The 23933-nt window shown below is 41.2% G+C and overlaps 1 protein-coding gene across 1 annotated transcript in view; it reads left to right on the top strand.

Annotated features, from left to right (window-relative positions):
* Positions 1-23933, top strand: part of arhgef2a (Rho guanine nucleotide exchange factor (GEF) 2a) — a 71055-nt gene that overhangs the window by 1365 nt on the left and 45757 nt on the right. Inside the window, exons 2-4 of the mRNA XM_023974894.2 lie at positions 15940-16223; positions 20784-20958; positions 23284-23392. Of these exons, the coding sequence (XP_023830662.1) occupies positions 15952-16223; positions 20784-20958; positions 23284-23392 (556 nt within the window). The 5' untranslated portion in view covers positions 15940-15951. The remainder of the gene's footprint in view (positions 1-15939; positions 16224-20783; positions 20959-23283; positions 23393-23933) is intronic.

Here is a 23933-nt window from a genome sequence, read left to right as displayed (position 1 = left end):
GGAGGTAAGGTGAATTCAAGACCCTTTGGCCATCTCTCCCCCAGGAGTCCCAATTGAGTAGAATCTGTAGATAGTCATGCTCAATGTTCAGCTAAGAATGTGTATCCCCCTGAGAGCGAGAGAAAATGAGTAACACATCAATCCTGAAACTCTTTAGCTGTTTTGTGAAGGGCCCATGTCTTTGTGTATTACGGTACATCCCCTAAAGCACTTGTTACCTGAGGCTAAACCATCCTCATTGTACTGCCTGGCGGATTTCACGCTTGAAGTGTGCTACTGACCAAAACCGAGCTGTCGGGATGAAAGAGGTCAGAGAATGAAGTTGTCGAGAAAGTAAACAAGATTATGCAAGTGAAGCATAGCTTTTGAATGTACTTACTTAGAACTTCTGATACAGGTCTGTCTGTGAGAGGTGGAGAGGTGGAGTGGAGTTATGGAGGAAAGKAAGACAATGGTGGGAAAGGGAAAGAGATGAGGTGAATAAGAGCAATGTTGTGTGGTAGCATTTTGTCACTTTGGATGTAAAAATGGCTCATGTATTGTCCTACCTTCAACCATCTTTGTTTTATTTCCAGAAAAACACAGGGATGGAAATAGGCCAGTGCCTTTATTGGCACTCCCAATATAAATTTGTGCAGCACCATAAATGTTGAAATATTAACGTTAGCAACCCCCTAGGCATAAGAATATCAATGGTGTTCAAGTCCACTGTTCACACTCTCAAGAGTCAATGTATAATTTGACCCCTGCTTCAAAATGTTCCCACATTCTATCRTTTCCTTAGAACATAAATTGCAGCCTGGCTAATCGCACATATGTTTTGTTCTGTCTTGACGACCCCTATGGTCATTGTCATGCTATACAGTACAAACAGATCTGAGACCAGGCTACATAAAGTTACCACTGTACTAAATGGCCCCCAGGCAAACTCTCAAAAGAAGCACCGGTGACTTAATTCACCTCACCCCCATGAATAGGAAGAAAGAGCAGGAGACTAAAGATAGAGAGGGGGAGGGAGGTAAGTGGGGGTTTATGGTGGGGAATGAGTGACTGACATCAGTTGGGGGGTTGAGTGATGACATAGGGGGACAGAGGGAGGATAAAGACTAGAAGGATGGATGGAGGGAAGGTAAGAGGTGCAGTTATGTCTTGCCTAAAGTTTTTAAATTCTACCCATTTTGAGTCTTTCTGTTGGTGTCTACAGTCTGTCTATAGGGGCGAAAACTGCAGCATGTGATGAAAGTGTAGTCGGCAGCATTGACCACTGCAACATGTGGATGTCAGGATGCAGCTATGTCAATTAAAGAAATCAGATGCAACCATGTCAGTGAGATTATTCCTTTATTTTATAGAGCTGAAGTCTGAGGGTCTGCACCAAGGCTAGTAGTAGTAGGTGGCTAGTGCGTAAGAGGATACACTGGTAGAGTTCTAAAGTACTCAAACTAAGAAATATTGTGGTAATAGTGGGAACTTTTCAATTATTTGCATCATAGAATTTAACTCAATGGGCAACAAATAGAAGACACTGGTGCTTGTTTTAAGAAACCAGAAGCTAATTTGTCAACGCAGGAAGTAATATGTAATTATCATTTTAGCATGTKATTTTGAAGAGAATACCAGGTAAGTAGGGACTAATGAGGAATAAGGAAAATAAAATATTTACTCAATATATTGAATAGGTATCATTTTATTGAATAGAGGGACTTTAGAACAGGTCTTTCAAACTTGAGTTTTACCAATTATATTTACTTGTGTTTTGATGCTTTGGTTGCCCATAGAGACTGTTCAAACTTGTTTGCCAAACACTATTCGGTGCTTTGTGTCCTGTCACTGTGTCATGCACCTGCAGTCTGAATGGACATACAGTATTACTGTACACACCTTCATCTCTTTCTTTCACTCTCACGGGCTGTTGCCTCATGTGTGAATGCACTTTCAGATAAATATTGACATACTGCTAGACATGTCCAGTATGCTTGCAGACTTTTCACTCTGTCACACACAAATGTGCGCGGACACACACACACACACACACACACACGTTCATTCACTCAGAGTTGCTGACACATTTGCTGACCCATCACACTCCCCATTGTTTTTCCATGTTTGCTCTATGGGCCTGAACAAGGATAGGGCGGGAGAGAGTAGGAATATGACAGTTGGATAAGATGGGAATTGTTAGAGAAAGAACTAAGACGGAGATATAGAACCTAGACAGAATAGAAAGTAAGGATGGGGGGATAAAGGCCTACTAGTACAAAAGAACCCTTATGCTTATATTGTTCATACTGCCAGTATCAAGTTATTTTCTTGTTGAAGGCCTACTGGTAGTTGGAAGCGGAAATGTTTTAACTGCAACCAGTTAATCCCTTTTGTATACAGGTTTATACTCGCGACTCATTTGGAGTAGGGTCTGTGTATTTGGTGAAAACAAGCCATTTCAAACAGCTGTCATGCATTAATGATGTTCTTCTATTAAGAAGCTCAGCTGAAATTGGCATTGGAGAAGCTCCATTGTGTTTTATAGATTTGTGTTGCATCCTAAGTGTGTGTCTAACTATTTCCTTTCTCATGCATCTGAGCATAACCCAGCTTTTTATATGCTATCTGTGCTGACACACATATATATATATATATATATATATATATATATATATATATCCATCCATCCCAAGGCAAACCAAAATGTCCTGCAACAAGCTGCTTGTCAAAACACAGCATTCCCCAACCTGATTATTCAAGCTGTAATTAATGAGGGAGGAATAAGGAGAGGAAGAGAAAGGAATGAGGTGGGAGAGGATAGGAAAAACACCTGCAGGAGTGAGCAGAGGTTGACATAAAGAAAGTGATTAAGTATAACCTGTATTTGAGGACAACAATGCTGGTAAATCTAATATTGATATTGCATTTTGTAAGTGTTGCGAAAGTGATGAAAAGAGTGATGTGAATAGTGATCATGCTATTCATTTGTAACTCCATTACAACACAAGAGCATGATCACTGAGGGTGTTATGTTATGACAGTATAATGGATAATGTTATAAAAATGTTGTGACTGTGTTTAGTTAGTGTCATTGTATCAATGTTGTGCTTCTACATCTGCATTGCTTGCTGTTTGGGGTTTTAGGCTGGGTTTCTGTGTAGCACTTTGTGACATCGGCTGATGTAAAAAGGGCTTTATAAATACATTTGATTGATTACTAGTGTTAAAGTTGTGGAATCTATTTAACTTGCTATTGGTTTTTTGTGTTATCATACCTTTTTGATGTGTTCAATACTAGGCTTTCAAACTGTTTTTAAGTATGTTTGTTTAGGGTTATGATAGCCTTTGTGTTTTAAAAAGAATGGGTTAGGGGAAGTTATATTTGTTTTCATAGACATGCCGAGAGTGTTGTGAAAGGGTTGTACAAATGTTGAGTGTTGTCAGAAGGTTGTGAAAGTGTTGTTCTGTGTGCTATTGGGTGTGGTGGCATCCAAAGCTAATCAAATTTATCTCCGAAGTGTTTGCCCACTGTGTGATTGCATGGTATAACCCTGTGCTTACATCGATGTTCTGCTGATATGACATGTGGATACACTCAAAGCTGTTATCACACTCATACAAACACATACAGTGCATTCGGAAAGTAATCAGACCCTTGACTTTTTCTACATTTTGTTAGGTTACAGCCTTATTCTAAAATTGATTAAATAGTTTTTTCCCCCCTCATRAATCTACATACAATACCCCATAATGACAAAGGAAAAACAGGTTTTTAGAAATGAGACTTGTCCCAAAGTCACTCCTCATTGTCTTGGCTGTGTGCTTAGGGTCGTTGTCCTGTTGGAAGGTGAACCTTAGCCCCAGTCTGAGGTCCTGAGCGCTCTGGAGCAGGTTTTCATCAAGGATCTCTCTGTACTTTGCTCCGTTCATCCTTCCCTCAATCCTGACTAGTCTCCCACTCCCTATTCCCACAGCATGATGCTGCCAACACCATGCTTCACCGTAGGGATGGTGCCAGGTTTCCTCCAGATGTGACACTTGGCATTCAGGCCAAAGAGTTCAATCTTGGTTTCATCAGACCAGAGAATCTTGCTTCTCATGGTCTGCGAGTCCTTGAGGTGCCTTTTAGCAAACTCTAAGCGGGCTGTCATGTGCCTTTTACTGAGGAGTYGCTTCCGTATGGCCACTCTACCATAAAGGCCCGATTGGTGGAGTGCTGCAGAGATGGTTGTCCTTCTGGAAGATTCTCCCATCTCCACAGAGGAACTCTGGAGCTCTGTCAAAGTGACCATCGGGTTGTTGGTCACCTCCCGGACCAGGGCACTTCTCCCCCGACTGCTCAGTTTGGCCAGATGGCCAGCTTTAGGAAGTCTTGATGATTCCAAACTTCTTCCATTTAAGAATGATGGAGGCCACTATGTTCTTGAGGACCTTCAATGCTGGATACATTTTTTGGTACCCTTACCCAAAACTATCTATGCCTCTACACAATCCTGTCTCGGAGTTCTACGGACAATTCCTTCGACCTCTTGGCTTGGTTTTTGCGCTGACATGCACTGTCAACTGTGGGACCTATATATAGACAGGTGTGTGCCTTTCCAAGGCATGTCCAATCAAGTTGTAGAAACATCTCAAGGATGATCAATGGAAACAGGATGCACCTGAGCTCAATTTTGAATCTCATAGCAAAGGGTTATTTATGTAAATAAGGTATTTCTGTTTTTATTTTTTAAGTATTTGCATATCTAACATATCTAAACCTGTTTTCGCTTTGGCATTATGGGGTATTGTGTGTAGATTGAGTAAAAAAAAAACGAAATCCTTTTTAGAATAAGGCTGTAACGTAACAAAAGGTTGAAAAAGGGAAGGGGTTTAAATAATTTCCGAATACACTGTACACAGACACCGCAGTACACAAACAAACTCCCTCCCAAAGACGAGTAAACATAGTTGGGAGCATTCAAAAGTGAACCTGTATTGCAGTACAGGTAAACATTTGCTTAAAGTGGATGTAACTGCACTGTCTGGGGCATATTTCACTACATAATTTATTGTTAGATAATTGCTAATGAACTTGGAGCTTGGCATCACCCTATGAGAGAGTTCTGTCACATTTAAAGATGTACAGTTGCTATAGCAAATTTGCAATAAGTTACTTTTTAATCTCCCCAACTGTAGTTGTAGATGCTTTGCCTCCGGTGAAGTGTGTGTTTGCGTATGTGAGCGTTTCCTTTAGCTGGATTTTGGCCTGTAAAAAAAAAATCTCATTGCTAAGTAATGCTTTTTAGACTGTTCATTGATGTAAATACACTTGAATGGTCATGCTTATCGGTCTATAGGTTAATTTGCATAATTTTGTGGAATTAAATTGGTGCCTGTGTAGGATACAGTATATTTGTTATGCTCCCGAGTGGCGCAGCGGTCTAGGGCACTGCATCTCAGTGCTAGAGGCATCACTACAGACGCAGCCTGGATACAAACCAGGGTAGCACAACCGGCCGTGATTGGTAGTCCCATAGGGCGGCGCACAATTGGCCCGGCGGCGCACAATTGGCCTAGCGTCGTCCGGGTTTGGCCGGTGTAGGCCGTCATCGTAAATAGGAATTGTTCTTAACTGACTTGCCTAGTTAAATAAAGAAAAAAATCTTATCACACGCATTAAGCATACAGAGCCTTCGAGCGGAAGGAAGGGAGGCTTCATCAGTGCGTCACACACCAATTTGCAATGAGCTGGAGGCAGTAGGCTATGCATTTTGAAAAAATATAGTTKATTGTTTGAAACCTGAACATTTTAATACATATTATGAGSCATGTCTTACCTTGCTTCAAAGTAGCCTATTAGATCTCTTTCTAAATTTCAAACGGATATTTTCATATAAACTCAGTAAAAAAAGAAACGTCCCTTTTTCAGGACCCTGTCTTTCAAAGATAATTGGTAAAAATTCTAATAACTTCACAGATCTTCATTGTAAAGGGTTTAAACACTGTTTCCCATTGTTCAATGAACCATAAACAATTAATGAACATGCACCTGTGGAATGGTCGCTAAGACARTAACAGCTTACAGACGGTAGGCAATTAAGGTCAGTTATGAAAACCTAGGACACTAAAGAGGCCTTTCTATTGACTCTGAAAAACACCAAAAGAAAGATGCCCAGGGTCCCTGCTCATCTGCGTGAACGTGCCTTAGGCATGCTGCAAGGAGGACTGAGACGTGTCCGTACTGTGAGTACCTAAGACAGCGCTACAGGGAGACAGGACGGACAGCTTATCGTACTCGCAGTGGCAGACCAAGTGTAACAACACCTGCACAGGATTGGTACATCCGAACATCACACCTGTGGGACAGGTACAGGATGGCGACAACAACTGCCCGAGTTACACCAGGAATGCACATTCCCTCCTTCAATACTCAGACTAGAGGTTGACCGACTTAATCGGCCAACGCCGATTTTAATTAGGGCTGATTTCAAGTTTTCATAACAATCGGTAATCGGCATTTTTGGACACCGATTATGGCCGATTACATTGCACTCCACGAGGAGACTGCGTGGCAGGCTGACTACCTGTTATGCGAGTGCAGCAAGGAGGCAAGGTAGGGTGCTAGCTAGCATTAAACYTATCTTATAAAAAAACAATCAATCTTAACATAATCACTAATTAACTACACATAGTTGATGATATTACTAATTTATCTAGCTTGTCCTGCGTTGCATATAATCGATGCGGTGCCTGTTAATTTAACATTGAATCATAGCCTACTTCGCCAAACGGGTGATTTAACAAGCACATTCGCGAAAAAAGCACCGTCGTTGCACCAATGTGTACCTAACCATAAACATCAATGCCTTTCTTAAACTCAATACACAAGTATATATTTTTAAACCTGCATATTTAGTTAATATTGCTGCTAACATGAATTTATTTTAACTAGGGAAATTGTGTCACGTCTCTTGCGTTCTGTGCAAGCAGAGTCAGGGTATATGCAGCAGTTTGGGCCGCCTGGCTCGTTGCGAACTGTGTGAAGACCATTTCTTCCTAACAAAGAACGTAATTAATTTGCCAGATTTGTGCATAATTATGTCATAACATTGAAGGTTGTGCAATGTAACAGCAATATTTAGACTTTTGGATGCCACCCGTTAGATAAAATATGGAATGGTTCCGTATTTCACTGAAAGAATAAACGTTTTGTTTTCGAAATGATAGTTTCCGGATTTGACCATATTAATGACCCAAGGCTCGTATTTCTGTTTGTTATTATATTATAATTAAGTGTATGATTTGATAGCGCAGTCTGACTTGAGCGGTGGTAGGCAGCAGCAGGCTCGTAAGCATTCATTCAAACAGCACTTTCCTGCATTTGCCAGCAACTCCCGAGATTAAGCTGGCAATACTAATAATAATAATAATAATAGTCAAAGGTATATGAAATACAAATGGTATAGAGAGAAATAGTCCTATAATAACTACAACCTAAAACTTCTTACCTGGGAATATTGAAGACTCATGTTAAAAGGAACCACCAGCTTTCATATGTTCTGAGCAAGGAACTTAAACATGAGCTTTTTTACATGGCACATATTGCACTTTTACTTTCTTCTCTAACACTGTTTTTGCATTATTTAAACCAAATTGAACATGTTTCATTATTTATTTGAGACTTAATAGATTTTATTGATGTATTAAGTTAAAATAAGTTTTCATTCAGTATTGTTGTAATTGTCATTATTACAAATATATATCGGCCGATTTTATCGGTATCGGCTTTTTTGGGTTCTCCAATAATCGGTATCGGCGTTGAAAAATCATAATCCGTCGACCTCTAGCTCAGACTGTCCGCAATAGGCTGAGAGAGGCTGGACTGAGGCCTTTGTAGGCTTGTTGTAAGGCAGGTCCTCACCAGACATCACCAGCAACGTCGTCTATGGGCACAAACCCACCGTCGCTGGACCAGACAGAACTGGAAAAAAGTGCTCTTCACTGACGAGTCGCGGTTTTGTCTCACCAGGGGTGATGGTCGGATTCGCGTTTATCATCGAAGGAATGAGCATTACACCGAGGCCTGTACTCTGGAGCAGGATCGATTTGGAGGTGGAAGGTCCGTCATGGTCTGGGGCGCTGTGTCACAGCATCATCGGACTGAGCTTGTTGTCATTGCAGGCACTCTCAACGCTGTGCGTTACAGAGAAGACATCCTCCTCCCTCATGTGGTACCCTTCCTGCAGGCTCATCCTGACATGACCCTCCAGCATGACAATGCCACCAGCCATACTGCTCGTTCTGTGCGTGATTTCCTGCAAGACAGAAATGTCAGTATTCTGCCATGGCCAGCGAAGAACCCGGATCTCAATCCCATTGAGCACGTCTGGGACCTGTTGGATCGGAGGGTGAGGGCTAGGGCCATTCTCCCCCAGAAATGTCTGGGAACTTGCAGGTGCCTTGGTGGAAGAGTGAGGTAACATCTCACAGCAAGAACRGGCAAATCTGGTGCAGTCCATGAGGAGGAGATGCACTGCAGTACTTAATGCAGCTGGTGGCCACACCAGATACTGACTGACTTTTGATTTTGACCCTTTGTTCAGGCACACATTTTCATTTCTGTTAGTCACATGTCTGTGGAACTTGTTCAGTTTATGTCTCAGTTGTTGAATCTTGTTATGTTCATACACATATTTACACATGTTAAGTTTGCTGAAAATAAATGCAGTTGACAGTGAGAGGACGTTATTTCTTTTGCTGAGTTTGTCAGACGAAACCATGCCCTTTTGACAATGGTGTTTTCCAGCTAATTGCATTATGGAACGAACATTTCCGTGTAGCTTACTGACTTGTGCACATTGCTGCGCTAATAATGTGAAGAAATTGTTGCATCAGACTCATTACTTTTTAATGATTTTTTTTAATGTAGCTTAGGATTAAGATCTTACAACCAGATCTTACTGGTTGTAAGATCCCAAATTCAATCTTCCCACAACTATCCCAGAATCTGTTTTGGAATCGGTTATTGCTTTCTCGACAAGCTGACCAATAAAATAGGTCAACTTTTCTTCTATGGGGGATAATAGATTGACAGGCTAGTGATTTTGCTGTTCGTTACTTGTCTTGTTGGCTGAGTAAAAGTAAATGTGGAGAGTTGTATCTTCTAAGTCCACATCAGAATTCGGTTTGAAGGACCACACATTTTTGCATCCCCGACTTAATATGAATTACCATAATCGAAATGTGATTTCTCATGTCTGGTAAATTTAAAATGTTGCCTGTTAAATGTCCGGAAACCCTGGTATGTGTACGTGAGTGTGTTTTGTGTGTGTTATTGACCCATTTTCATTTATTGTACTTAACCCACTTTTATAGCATTGATATCAAGTTATCCAAACATTTGATTTTAGATGTAAATCAATGATTTACATTTTTCTGTATGGTTTTATCTAATGCTTTACTTGATGGATAATTGTTGTGAATAGATCATATTGGATTCATTGTGTTGAATGCATTTTGAGATCCAACCCTCGTATCTTAAGTAGTATTTTCCTCCAGTTCATCGGGTAGACAGACAGTGGTTGGAAGGAGAAACTACGAGGCATACATCAATAACATGCAAACTTGTCCTGCACAGAATTCATAAGTTAGTCATCCACATCCACCCATTTACACTGGAAATATAAGGTATTCAGCAGCAATGTTCCCGCTAATTGTTTTCGGCACTGAGCAATTTTCAGGTCTGCTGAGCAAAACTTGAACATTGTCAAAAATCTGCAACTTCCGGTGTGCATTTAGTGCGAGTCTGTACCCGCTTTAATTGACTGTTTTAAGTGGCTAAGTAGGCTACTGTGGCTATTTGATCATAATGTGGCCTACCATATAAAATAAATATTTAAAGAATTAAGGGGAAAATGCATCATTTAACATTTTAACATGGAAGTAGCAGTTCTATCATTCAGCCTACAGTAGCAGCCAATGTGTGGTGTTCAATGTAGGCCTACAGTGGCTTGCGYAAGTATTCCTTTTTTTGGAGGTTTGTATTATTTGATTTACACAACATACCTACCACTTTGAAGATGCAAAATATTATTTATTGTGAAACAAACAAGAAATAAGGTAAAAACAAAACAACAGAAAACTTGAGCGTGCATAACTATTCACCCCCCCAAAGCCAATTCTTTGTAGAGCCAATTTTTGCAGCAATTACAGCTGCAAGTCTCTTGGGGTATGTCTCTATAAGCAAAATCCACTGGGATTTTTGCCTGTTCTTCAAGGCATTACTGCTCTAGCTCCTTCAAGTTGGATSGGTTCCGCTGGTATACAGCAATCTTTGTAGTATACCAGCGTCATACCACATATTCTCAATTGGATTGAGGTCTGGGCTTTGACTAGACCATTCCAAGACATTTAAATGTTTCCCCTTAAACCACTCGAGTATTGCTTTAGCAGTATGCTTAGGGTCATTGTCCTGCTGGAAGGTGAACCTCCATCCCAGTCTCAAATCTCATGAAGACTAAAGAATTTCCCAGTATTTAGCGGCATCCATCATTCCTTCAATTCTGACCAGTTTCCCAGTCCCTGCCGATGGGGAAAAACATCCCCACATCATGATGCTGCCACCACAATGCTTCACTGTGGGGGATGGTGTTCTCAGGGTGATGAGAGGTGTTGGGTTTGCGCCAGACATAGTGTGTTCCTTTGGGGAGTCTTTTGGCGAACACAAAACACGTTTGCTTTTTTTTTCTGGCCACTCTTCCGTAAAGCCCAGCTCTGTGGAGTGAACGGCTTAAAGTGGTCCTATGGACAGATACTTCAATCTCCGCTGTGGAGCTTTGCAGCTGGTTCAGGGTTATCTTTGGTCTCTTTGTTGCCTCTGATTAATGCCCTCCTTGCCTGGTCTGTCAGTTTTGGTGGGCGGCCCTTTCTTGGCAGGTTTGTTGTTGTGCCATATTCTTTAAAAAAWATATATATAATGGATTTAATGGTGCAAGTTTTTAAGCTTATTAAGAATACAGTGGAAAAAGTATGTGAATCCTTTGGAATTATCTGGATTTCTGCATAAATTGGTCATAAAATTGGATCTGATCTTCATCTAAGTCACAACAACACACACAGTCTGCTTAAACTAATAACACACAAACTATTGTATTTTTCTTGTCTATATTGAACACATCATTTAAACATTCACAGTGTAGGCGAACCCCTAGGCTAATGACTTCTCCAAAAGCTAATTGGAGTCAGGAGTTGGCTGACCTGGAGTACAATCATTGAGACAAGGTTGGAGATGTTGGTTAGAGCTGCCCTGCCATATTAAAAAAAACACTTACAAAATTTGAGTTTGCTATTCTCAAGAAACATTGCCTGGTGTGAACCATGACTCAAACAAAAGAGATCTCAGAAGACTCAAGATTTAGAATTGATGACTTGCGGAAAGCTGGAAAGGGTTATAATAGTATATCTAAAAGCCTTGATGTTCCTCAGTCCATGGTAAGACAAATTGGCTATAAATGGAGAAAGTTCTCCCTAGGAGTGTCCATCCTGCAAAGATGACTGCAAGAGCACAGCGCAGAATGCWCAATGAGGTTAATTAAGAAMAATCCTAGAGTGTCAGCTAAAGACTTACAGAAATCTCTGGAACATGCTAACATCTCTGTTGACGAGTCTACGATACGTAAAACACTAAACAAGAATGGTGTTCATGAGAGGACACCACGGAGAAGCCACTGCTGTCCAAAAAAAACATTGCTGCTCATCTGAAGTTCGCAAAGAGCATCTGGATGTTCCACAGCGCTACTGGCAAAATATTCTGTGGACTGATTAAACTAAAGTTGAGTTGTTTGGAAGGGGGAAAAAGGCACAGCACACCAACATCAAAACCTCATCCCAACTGTAAAGTATGCTGAAGGGAGTATCAGGGTTTGGAGCTGCTTTGCTGCCTCAGGGCCTGGACAGGTTGCGTTCATCGACGGAAAAAATTATTCCCAAGTTTATCAAGACATTTTGCAGGAGGATGGGTTGAGTGATGCCACAGGACAAAAACCCAAAACACAGAAGTAAATCAGCAACCGAATGGCTTCAACAGAAGAAAATACGCCTTCTGGAGTGGCCCAGTCAGTGTCCTGACCTCAACCCGATATGAGATGCTGTGGCATGATCTCGAGAGCAGTTCACACCAGACATCCCAAGAATATTGCTGAACTGAAACAGTTTTGTAAAGAGGAATGGTTCAAAATTGCTGGTCTGATCCGCAACTACAGAAAACATTTGGTTGAGGTTATTGCTGCCAAAGTAGAGTCAACCAGTTATTAAAACCAAGGGTTAACATACTTTTTCCACCCTGCACTGTGAATGGTTACACGGTGTGTTCAAAAAAGACATGAAAGGTTACTAATTGGTAAGGAACTCTCCTCACCTGGTTGTCTAGGTCTTAATTCAAAGGATAYAGCAAAAACCTGCAGACACTCGTCCCTCCGTGGAATTAGTTTGACACCCCTGGTCTGTAGCCTAAGCCAAGGCATAGGCTATTCTCAATCACAGCTTTATGATAGAACAAACAATACTATTTTTTTTCTGTTTTATGAGGCAAATTAAGCAATTATCAAGTTCTGAAGACAGTGGACTATTTTATCCAGCCAATGATGTCATAATTAGTGATCCGCCGATACTGATATCCAATATTTTCCTTGCCCCAAAAAAACCTGAGACAGATATTTACAATTTTAGCGGACTTTTTAAGCATTCTAGTACAGTTACATAGTTAACACACACACATGGACGCAACGGTCTAAGGCACGGCATCTCAGTGCAAGAGGCGTCACTACAGTCCCTGGTTCGAATCCAGGCTGTATCACATCTGTCCGTGATTYGGAGTCCCATAGGGTGGCGCACAATTGGCCCAGCGTCGTCCGGGGTAGGCTGTCATTGTAAATAAGAATTTGTTCTTAACTGACTTGCCTAGTTAAATAAAGGTTACACACACCACACTGACCAGTAAAACATAATCAAAAGCTATTTATTTCACTTGCTGTGCTGTTTCGTTGTTCATTTGTTCAGTCGTTTCATTCTCAACCAGGATTTCTCATACTATGGAACGCCGTTTGGGTCTTTGTGTCAAATAAGCTTGTTGTTAATCAGGACCTGTATATGACTGCATCATATAATAATAATTTAACGTGGTTTTTTACATGGTGAAATCAATGTATAATAACTATATTTCATCGATATGTATGCTATGATGCTGGTAAAGTTGTCTCGCACACCTACAGTGCTGGTCATAAAAAAAAAGCTAGCTAGCTCATGGATGCAAACACTGTTCTTCCGCAAAAACGACATCTGTTTCAGTAGCTATAGTTAGCTAGCTAACTATATAGCTAGGWGTCATCTAAAATAACCCTAATTTATAAGACAATTCTTATTTGATGAATGGTGGTCGGACCCATCTAGGTGAAGCTAGCCACAAAAAGGATTAGCCACAATAGTGGACTTTGCAGTTAGCTTTCAAAATAAAGGTGTGTCATTGACAGTGATACAAATAGTAGAATTATGCCATAATTGAATAGATCATGCTAAATGAGGTTGGAATGTTATAAAATCAACAAAAGACAATTAGTTAATTTGACAAATCTGTTGAAATCACACTGGATGTATTATACTTTAGAATTGCATTGGGGCATACTTATTTCACTGTACAGCCTTACCTATAGATTGTGGATCAAGGACATGAGGTATCAATCTACTCAGTGACACCCAGAGAACATTAGCGTCGTAGATCTTATTGTGGGACTCTGAAACAACTGTAAGTTGAGCCACATTTGTCAACCTATGTGTATTGAACACTATTCCAGAGGAAAAACAATACTACGTGGATGTTTTGGAGTCTGATAACTCTGGGTATTGAGTAGACTGATACCCCATTTCATTGATCCCCAATCCTTAGGTAAAGCTGTACAGTGCAATATGAATGTCAATACACTCAATAGGCTGACTGGGGAGGTGATTTCACACACTCACAGTCTCGCGATAAGAGCTACAACGCTAATATTTGCGTAAACTCTGCACAGTTAGATTTTGTGGGTGTCACCGAGTAGACTGATACCRCATTACATTGCTTCACATTCCAATCTTGTTTAACATGTATCTAGTCTAAATATGTCATGATTCCACCAATTCTAACCTTCTGCATCACTTTCAAGAGGTACTTTTATTTTGAAGGCAAACCACAAATTCCACTATTGTGCCTAATCCTTATTGTGGCTAGCTTRACAACACATAACCCGGTCCGGTCGAGCCTCACTAGCCAGATGAAGCTACCTGGCTGCTTATAATGTTAGCTTTGGGCAACAGGGTTAAGTAGCTGGCTAGCTATTTATTTTCATGAACTGAAGTTCAATTTCATTAAGCGAACAACAAGTGGCTACCTAGCTAATACTTACTCACAAGGATTCCTAAATCATTGCTAAGAATAATGAAAGTGACTGCAGTTTCTACTGGTCATTGTTTTCAGGCTGGCTGTATTGGTGATAGCTAGGGACCAAGTTAAAGCTAGCTACCCCAGAAGTTGTGGTCAAACAAATAATGCTTTATTACCAATGCGGTACTGTAAACACATCGTTCGTGGCTGGTGTTTACTTGTTTGCAAATTCAGAACACACACCATTCTATAATAGAACTGTGTTATTTGACGTGGCAAATTAAAAGCTTATTTAACACGTCAAATAGTGTTATTTGATGTGTATCTTTGACATGCAAAGACCCAAACGGCATTCCATAGTATGTTGTGACGCTAATAGCAGTGACGCTGTTACTGTGTAACTTCATGTGTACGTACCGGTGCTTAACTAGTCGGCGAAAGCCAACATCACCCACGACAGAGAACGGTTGATTTGTCAAGGGCAATGAATTCCATTATCTTGGCTTTAATGGATTTCGRCTTTGAGTTGTCTCGCTGAAATGTTCTTACTCTTTCAAATGGCTGCTCGACTTGTTGACTGCTCGATCCACACAGCAGTCATTGTGGGCTAGGTTAGGAATGCTGTTTTTGCACGTGTAGCGCAAAATGGCGTCATTACGTCATGTACCTGCGTTATATAGGTATGCACGTCGGCTTTAACATCGATTTTGCACATCGGCGTTAAACTAGACATCGGGCCGATACCGATGTTGGCATTTTTAGCTAATATCGACAGATTACGATATGTTCACCGATATATTGTGCATCCCTAGTCATAATGGTAAGACAGCCCGTTCCTCATCAGACAGTCACTGCTCAATTACAGTGCGCCAGACAGACAAACACACAAACCTGCTCCACGCTGAAGCTCCTCCACCAGAAAMAAATATTAGAAAAGATTTGCCTGCACTTAGCTTCTGCCCAGGCTTTCAACAACATACATTTTCGTCATGATTCGTCCAGTTGCATTTGATTTTGCGCTATAGCCCAACTGTTGTCTTTAGCTGAGTTAAAACTGCGATATGTAACTTTCTGGGTGACCTGACCAAATTCACATAAAAATCTGAGTAATAGATCTGTCATTCTCATTGAAAGCAAGTCTAAGAAGTGGTAGATCTGTTCTATGTGCGCTATTTCTATGCTTCTCATGCTTAAGTTTAGTTTTCCATCTTTTACTTTCGGTTTTGTACACCAGCTTCAAACAGCTGAAAATACAATATTTTTGGTTATGGAAAATATATTTCACAGCAGTTTAGATGGTGCAATGATTCACTATACTTGCTTGTTTTGTCTCACAAACTGAAATTAGGCGAACTATTTTAATTTTCGCAACCATGAAATGGCGGAGCGATTACTGCTGCATATAAAAAAAATAATCTAACATTTAAATATTGTTTTGGGGGGGGCGATAGAATATTATATCACAATGTTTTATGGCCACATAATCACGATAGGACAAAGGTTGACATCGCCCATCCCTAGTGAACAGTATAAGCTCTCACTGTGCCCCTCTCTTTCTTCAGCCCCTCATCCAGATGCCGACCACCCCTTCCCCGTACGCCCACCCACCAGCTTGCCTGCCCTCTTCCTCCACCATACCAACCACTCCCCCCTATTTCCCGTACCGCTCCCCGCCATGCTCCCCAGGCCCTGGGMTGAAGGGGGTTGGCAGGGCCGGGGGGGTTACCCTGCGCTCTCCGGCCACCCGTCACCTCACCCACCTGGACCCCTGGAGGAGACACAGTTGGGAACCCGGGGCTATCGTTACGGTGCAGCAGAAGGGGACGGAACCCAGCGACAACCGCAGGTAAGGGGCGCAATAAACATACAATTCTATACGGGAATCCTTATGTTTATATTTTATCCATTTACAATACAATATATTTTTTTATCTATTATACAGAAACAATAGAAATGTGTACACTTTTTCTTTTAGAGTACCCAGTCCCACAACACAACTACAATATAGCTTTAATAGACACTCTTATCCACTCTTAAAACTTCTTGACGCACGGATCCCTTTAGCGGGATCATTTTTGTAAACAACCGCTGTATTGCAGAGCGCCAAATACAAAATATTGCTAAAAATATTTATAATCATGAAGTCACAAGTGCAATATAGCAAAACACAGCTTAGCTTGTTGTTAATCCACCTGTTGTGTCAGATTTTGAAAATATGCTTTACAGCAAAAGCAATCCAAGTGTTTGTGAGTTTATCGATCACTAGACAAAACATTAAGAACACCTAGCAGTCATGTAGCTTGGTCACAAAAGCCAGAAAAGCAATAAAATGAATCGCTTACCTTTGATGATCTTCGGATGTTTGCACTCACGAGACTCCCAGTTACACAAATGTTATTTTTGTTCGATAAAGATTTTTTTTATATAAAAAAAACTCCATTTGTTTGGCTCGTTATGTTCAGTATTCCACAGCCTTAGGCAAGTCATCAAGACTTGACGAAAARTTCATATAGTATCCGTAAAGGTCGTAGAAACATGTCAAACGTTTTTAATAATCAATCTTCAGGTTGTTTTTAACATCAATAATCGATAATATTTCACCCCACTGTAAACTATTCAATACTGGAGAGAAAGAAAATGTCGAGCAACGAGTGTCGCGTGCAACAACTAATGGAGGGACATCTGTGTATCCACTGACGCGTTTTGATAAATCTCACTAATTTTTCAAAATAAAAGCTTGAAACTATGTCTAAAGACTGTTCACACCCTGAGGAAGCCACAGGAAAAAGGAATCTGGTTGATATCCCTTTAAATGGATGAAAGGCAGGCAATGGAACAGTGATTTTTCAAAATAGAAGTCACTTCCGGGTTGGATTTCCTCAGGTTTTCGCCTGCAAAATCAGTTATGTTATACTCACAGACAATATTTTGACAGTTTTGGAAACTTTATAGTGTTTTCTATCCTACTCTGTCAATTATATGCATATTCTAGCATCTGGACCTGAGAAATAGGCAGCTTACAATGGGAACGTTATTTTTCCAAACATAAAAATTCTGCCCCCTATTACATTTACATTTTAGTCATTTAGCAGACGCTCTTATCCAGAGCGACTTACAGTAGAGTGCATACATTTTATTACATTTTTACATACTGAGACAAGGATATCCCTACTGGCCAAGAGCAGACGCTCTTATCCAGAGCGACTTACAGTAGAGTGCATACATTTTTATGATTATTTTTTTTATTTTTTTATTTTACATACTGAGACAAGGATATCCCTACCGGCCAAACCCTCCCTACCGGCCAAACCCTCCCTAACCCGGACGACGCTATGCCAATTGTGCGTCGCCCCACGGATCTCCCGGTTGCGGCCGGCTGCGACAGAGCCTGGGCGCGAACCCAGCCCAGCCTGGGCGCGAACCCAGAGACTCTGGTGGCGCAGCTAGCACTGCGATGCAGTGCCCTAGACCACTGCGCCACCCGGGAGAGTACCCAATCTTCAAGAGGTTAAATCACATGTTCACACCCAAATATACAGTCAAATCTATCAACATCCGTTTATGATTTATTTGAAAACCGTATTCATGTGGATCTCAGGCAGTCCCTCCAGAATTTAGCAGGGATTTTTTTCTGATATTTGCGGGCAAAAATGCTTGATTTGCTGCAGCAATTCTGACATTGTGCGTGGCATTGTGCATTTTGTCCAATTTGGCGCAAAAATTCGCTGACGAGGGAAAACTTTTGACGTGTGGCTTGGTTGAATCATGCTATTCGGTAAATGTGCTGTGATTGGTTGAAATTGCAAGCCCTCTTTTTGTACTGCTTGATTTTGCTAAATTGTTTGCAATCACGAAATCCTGGAGGGAATGCTCACTGGTAGTTAACCCCCTACTCACTCTCTTTTTCACTCTCTCTTTCACAAAATTCATAGGAAGCTTTAAAGGAAAACTCCACCCATAAACTATCTTTTGGCATTTATTTCATTAGTCCATTGTTGACGTAGTCAAAAAAGGTTTTGCTTGTCAGCAATCAAGTTTTCAAGTTAGGTAACTTTCAAAATACAGAAATCAATCAAATGTTAAAAGATAGTTATTGGGTAGAATTTTCCTTGAATGCCTTTTTAGTTGATGAGACTGTCTCCACATCTCTTAAAAGCGCCTCCTTTTCACCTGGTCACATGATTTACCTGACAATAACACATTTCCCGTGGGTGTTAGGTACAAGGTAAATCATATTTGGCACAAGCCTTGGTGAATGCTTGGTGATATGACTGGTAAGGGTTGGTTTATCCCACAACGGCCCTGTCTTGGGAAGAGAATTGGGAGTGTTCAGTGTGTCCAGATTCACAGACATACAGTGCCTTAGGGAAGGAATTCATACCCCTTGACTTTTACCACATTTTAAGTTACAGCCTTATTCTAAAATGGATTAAATAGTTTTTTTTCTTCATCAATCAACACACAATACCCCATAATGACAAAGCAAAAAAAAKKTGTTTTGAATTTTTTGCAAATGTATTAAAATAAAAAACTGATATAACATTTACATAAGTATTCAAACCCTTTACTCAGTACTTTGTTGAACCACCTTTGGCAGTGATTACAGCCTCTAGTCTTCTTGGGTATTACGGTACAAGCTTGACACACCTGTATTTGGGGAGTTTCTCTCATTTTTCTCTGCAGATCCTCCCAAGCTCTGTCAGGTTGGATGGAGAGTGTCGTTAAACAGCTATTTTCAGGTCTCTCCAGAGATGTTAGATCATGTTCAAGTCCGGGCTCTGGCTGGGCCACTTAAGGACATTCAGAGACTTGTCCCGAAGCTACTTCTGCGTTGTCTTGGCTGTGTGCTTAGGGTCGTAGTCCTGTTGGAAGGTGAACCTTCGCCCCAGTCTGAGGTCCTGAGCTTTCTGGAGCAGGTTTTCATCAAGGACCTCCCTGTACTTTCTCTGTTCATCTGTCCCTCGATCCTGACCATTCTTCACCTTAGGGATGGTGCCAGGTTTCCTCCAGATGTGACACTTGGCATTCAGGCCAAAGAGTTCAATCTTGGTTTCATCAGACCAGAGAATCTTGTTTCTCATGGTCTGCGAGTCCTTGGGATGCCTTTTAGCAAACTCTAAGCGGGCTGTCATGTACTTTTTACTGAGAGTAGCTTCCGTCTGGCCACTCTACCATAAAGGCCCTATTGGTGGTTTGCTGCAGAGATGGTTGTTCTTCCGGAAGGTTCTCCCATCTCCACAGAAGAACTCTGGAGCTCTGTCAAAGTGACCATCGGGTTTTTGGTCACCTCCCTGACCAAGGCCCTTCTCCCCTGATTGCACAGTTTGGCCGGGCAGCCAGCTCTATGGAGAGTGTTGGTGGTTCCAAACTTCTTCCATTTAAGAATGATGGAGGCCATTGTGTTCTTGGGCACCTTCAATGCTGCAGACAGTTTTTGTTACTCTTCCCCAGATCTGTGCCTCGACACAATCCTGTCTCGGAGCTCTACGGGCAATTCCTTTGACCTCATTGCTTGGTTTTTGTTCTGACATGCACTGTCAACTGTGGACCGTTATATATACAGATTTGTGCCTTTCCAAATCATGTCCAATCAATTGAATATACCACAGGTGGACTCCGTTCAAGTTGTAGGAACATCTCAAGGATGATCAATGGAAACAGGATGCACTTGAGCTCAATTTCAAGTCTCATAGCAAAGGGTCTGAATACTTATGTAAATAAGATATTTCTGTTTAATATTTTTAATACATTTGCTAAAAATATTAAACAGTTTTCACTTTGTCATTATGGGGTATTGTGACGAGGAACATTTAGTATTTAATCCATTTTAGAATAAGGCTGTAACGTAACAAAATGGGAATGGGTCTGAATACTTTCTGAATGCACTGTATGAGCGCATGCATTCCAACTCACACTGGTATGGGCACTCTGCCTCTTTTGCATGGACACACACACACACACACCGCCCAGAGAGTAGCCATTGTTGGACAACATCTCTCCCCCTCCCCTCACACACAGAAAACACCACGACAGGTCCAGTCAGACAGTGTTACAACCACAACACACACATACCTCCTTGCCTTGACACGTATCAGGAGTTACGGAGACAACCTCTCATCTGCAACTATAATTATTGTGAACTAGTGAATGGTAGTGTGTATAAGTGTTCGGAGACTTTCTTTCCAGAAGAGAGAGACCCTTCCACTTCTATGTTGGTTACTTTTGCAGACTTTCCCTTTCTCGTCTTCTCTCTACTTCGATTCTGCAAATGTTTCAGGATATTTTATTGGGAAATGTGATGTCTGTATGTATTCGTGGAGGATTTCTATATTTCTAACTGACAATGCCTTTCATACTTGCTCCTGAGGGGATAAATAAAGTTCAACTGAACTGAATCTCCCCTTAGTGTGAGTCTGGAGAACCTGGACCCCGAGGAGATGGAGAAGGTTCTGGGTGCGGCGCTGGATGTCCGGCGAGGGGGGAGGGATCCTCGGAGGAACCCCATTACCCAGGAGGGCTCCCTGTCCTCCCTCACAGAGGAAGAGGCAGGGTCTGACTCGCAGCACTACTCCGTATTGGAGGTGAGCCTGTACAATCAGGGTTGTGTGATTGGACGAGCAGGCTGTCACTCATTCTAAATTGAGATGCATGTATTGAGAGAACCATAGGGACTTTTAATGCTATGAAAGTTGTGGGATGAGCAAAATGTAATGTTTTTTGTTGTTGTTGTAATCTTAAAGTACACTACCGTTCAAAAGTTTGGAGGTCACTTAGAAATGTCCTTGTTTATGTCAGAAAAGCAATTTTTTTTGTCAATTTTTAAAATAACATCAAGTTTATCAGAAATAGAGTGTAGACATTGTTAATGTTGTAAATTATTATTGTAGCTGGAAATGGCAGATTTTTTATGGAATATCTACATAGGCGAACATTATCAGCAATCAGCAGCCTAGAAAGCCAGCATCCCGGAGTCGCCTCTTCACTGTTGARGTTGAGGCTGGCGTTTTGTGGGTACTATTTAATMAAYRMGCCAGTTGAGGACTTGTGAGGCGTCTGTTTCTCTAACTAGACACTCTAATGTACTTGTCCTTTTGCTCAGTTGTGTACCGGGGCCTCCCACTCCTCTTTCTATTCTGGRTYGAGACAATTTGAGCTGTTCTGTGAAGGAAGTAGCACACAGCGTTGAACAAGATCTTCAGATTCTTGGCAATTTCTCATATGGATTAGCCTTCATTTCTCAGAACAAGAATAGACTGATGAGTTTCAGAAGAAAGTTATTTGTTTCTGGCCATTTCGAGCCTGTAATTGAACCCAAAAATGCTGATGCTCCAGATACTCAACTAGTCTAAAGAAGGCTAGTTTTATTGTTTCTTTAAACAGAACAACAGTTTTCAGCTGTGCTAACATTATTGTATAAAGGTTTTCTAATAATCAATTAGCCTTTTAAAATGATAAACTTGGATTAGCTAATACAGCGTGCCATTGCAACACAGGAGTGATGGTTGCTGAWAATGGGCCTCTGTACGCCTATGTAAATATTCCATAAAAAATCAGCCATTTCCAGCTACAATAGTCATTTACAACATMAACAATGTCTACACTGTATTTCTGATCAATTTGATGTTATTTTACTGGACAAAAATGTTGCTTTTTCAAAAACAAGGACATTTCTAAGTGACCCCAAACTTTTGAACGGTAGTGTACAGTTAGTCGGAAGTGTACATACAGTTGYWGTCGGACGTTTACGTACACCTTAGCCGAATACAGTTAAACTCAGTTTTTCACAATTCCTGACTTTTAATCCTAGTAATAATTCCCTGTTTTAGGTCAGTTGGGATCACCACTTTATTTTAAGAATGTGAAATGTCCGAATAATAGTAGAGAGAATGATTTATTTCAGCTTTATTTCTTTCATCACGTTACCAGTGGGTCAGAATTTTCATACACTCAATTAGTATTTGGTAGCATTGGTTTTATATTGTTTCACTTGGGTCAAATGTTTCGGGAAATGTCCTCTGATCTGATGAAACAAAAATAGAGCTGTTTGGCCAATAACCATCCTTATGTTTGGAGGAAAAAAGGGGAGGCTTGCAAGCCGAAGAACACTATCCTTACTGTGAAGCACGGGGGTGGCAGCATCATGTTGTGGGGATGCTTTACTGCAGGAGGGACTGGTGCACTTCACAAAATAGATGGCATCATGAGGAGGAAAATTATGTGGATATATTGAAGCAACATCTCAAGACATCAGTCAGGAAGTTAAAGCTTGGTCTCAAATGGGTCTTCCAAATGGACAATGACTCCAAGCATACTTCCAAAGTTGTGGCAAAATGGCATAAGGACAACAAAGTCAAGGTATTGGAGTGGCCATCACAAAGCCCTGACCTCAATCCTATAGAAAATTTGTGGGCAGAACTGAAAAAGCGTGTGCGAGCAAGGAGGCCTACAAACCTGACTCCATTTCACCAGCTCTGTCAGGAGGAAATGGGCCAAAATTCACCCAACTTATTGTGGGAAGCTTGTGGAAGGCTACCCGAAAAGTTTGACCCAAGTGGAACAATTTAAAAGCAATGCTACCAAATACTAATTGAGTGTATGTAAGCTTTTGACCCACTGGGAATGTGATGAAAGAAATAAAAGTTGAAGTAAATCATTCTCTCAACTATTATTCGGACATTTCACATTCTTAAAATAGAGTGGTGATCCTAACTGACCTAAGAGAGGGTATTTTTACTCTGATTAAATGTCAGGAATTGTGAAAAACTGAGTTTAAATGTGTTTGGCTAAGGTGTATGTAAACTTCGGACTTCAACTGTATATGTAAAAATAAAGATTTTTTGCTCCAACTTGTTGTTGGGTCACAGGAGCAGTGCAATGCTCATTTTGTGTAATTGTGCGTAAAACAGGAGCAGTCGAACCAGCTGCAGGGTTGCAGTGCATCGGCCCCAACCCTCAGTGTGGCGCGTCACAGAAACCTTCAAAGCACGGCCCCCCGACCACGCTCCGACTGCTACGGTAAGCCTACGCTGCACGCCTGGGTCGTGTTCATTATGTACCAAACGAAGAAAACGGGGAGGGCCTCGACCACAGACTGGAAACAGCGTCCCACATACTAGGACAGTGTCCAGGAGTGAAGGCAGCCAGACTAAGGAGACACGACCTAATCTGCGAGCTACTCGCAGAGGAAGCCATAAAGACGGGATGGACAGTATCCAAAGAACTGAGAGTGACAACGGCCGAGGGGGGACTGCGAGTCCCTGACCTATTATTCGTAAAAGGCAGACTGGGTGTTGTGGCGCCTACCTGGAACTGTCCAATAAGAAACACAGATTTTTGTTTCCTTTTGCAAAACATTTTAAAAGTATTCTGTTGTGTGCCCTAATGAACACAACCTGTGGTCAGACACAAGTTCACAGGGTTAAAGGGGTCACATGGGCTGCCTGCGGTCATATTCTGTATCCCTTCACCCTGAAGTGTACACTAGTTTCTCCCGTATTTCTTACACCTGTCTGTCCATTCCTTTTTAAATTCAGTRCATGAAGGGGAGTACACACTT

Source organism: Salvelinus sp. IW2-2015, linkage group LG30 (assembly GCF_002910315.2).
Source record: "Salvelinus sp. IW2-2015 linkage group LG30, ASM291031v2, whole genome shotgun sequence".
Taxonomy (NCBI): Eukaryota; Metazoa; Chordata; class Actinopteri; order Salmoniformes; family Salmonidae; genus Salvelinus; species Salvelinus sp. IW2-2015.
The sequence above is the reverse complement of the archived record's forward strand: the minus strand, read 5'-3'. Positions and strand labels throughout refer to the sequence as shown.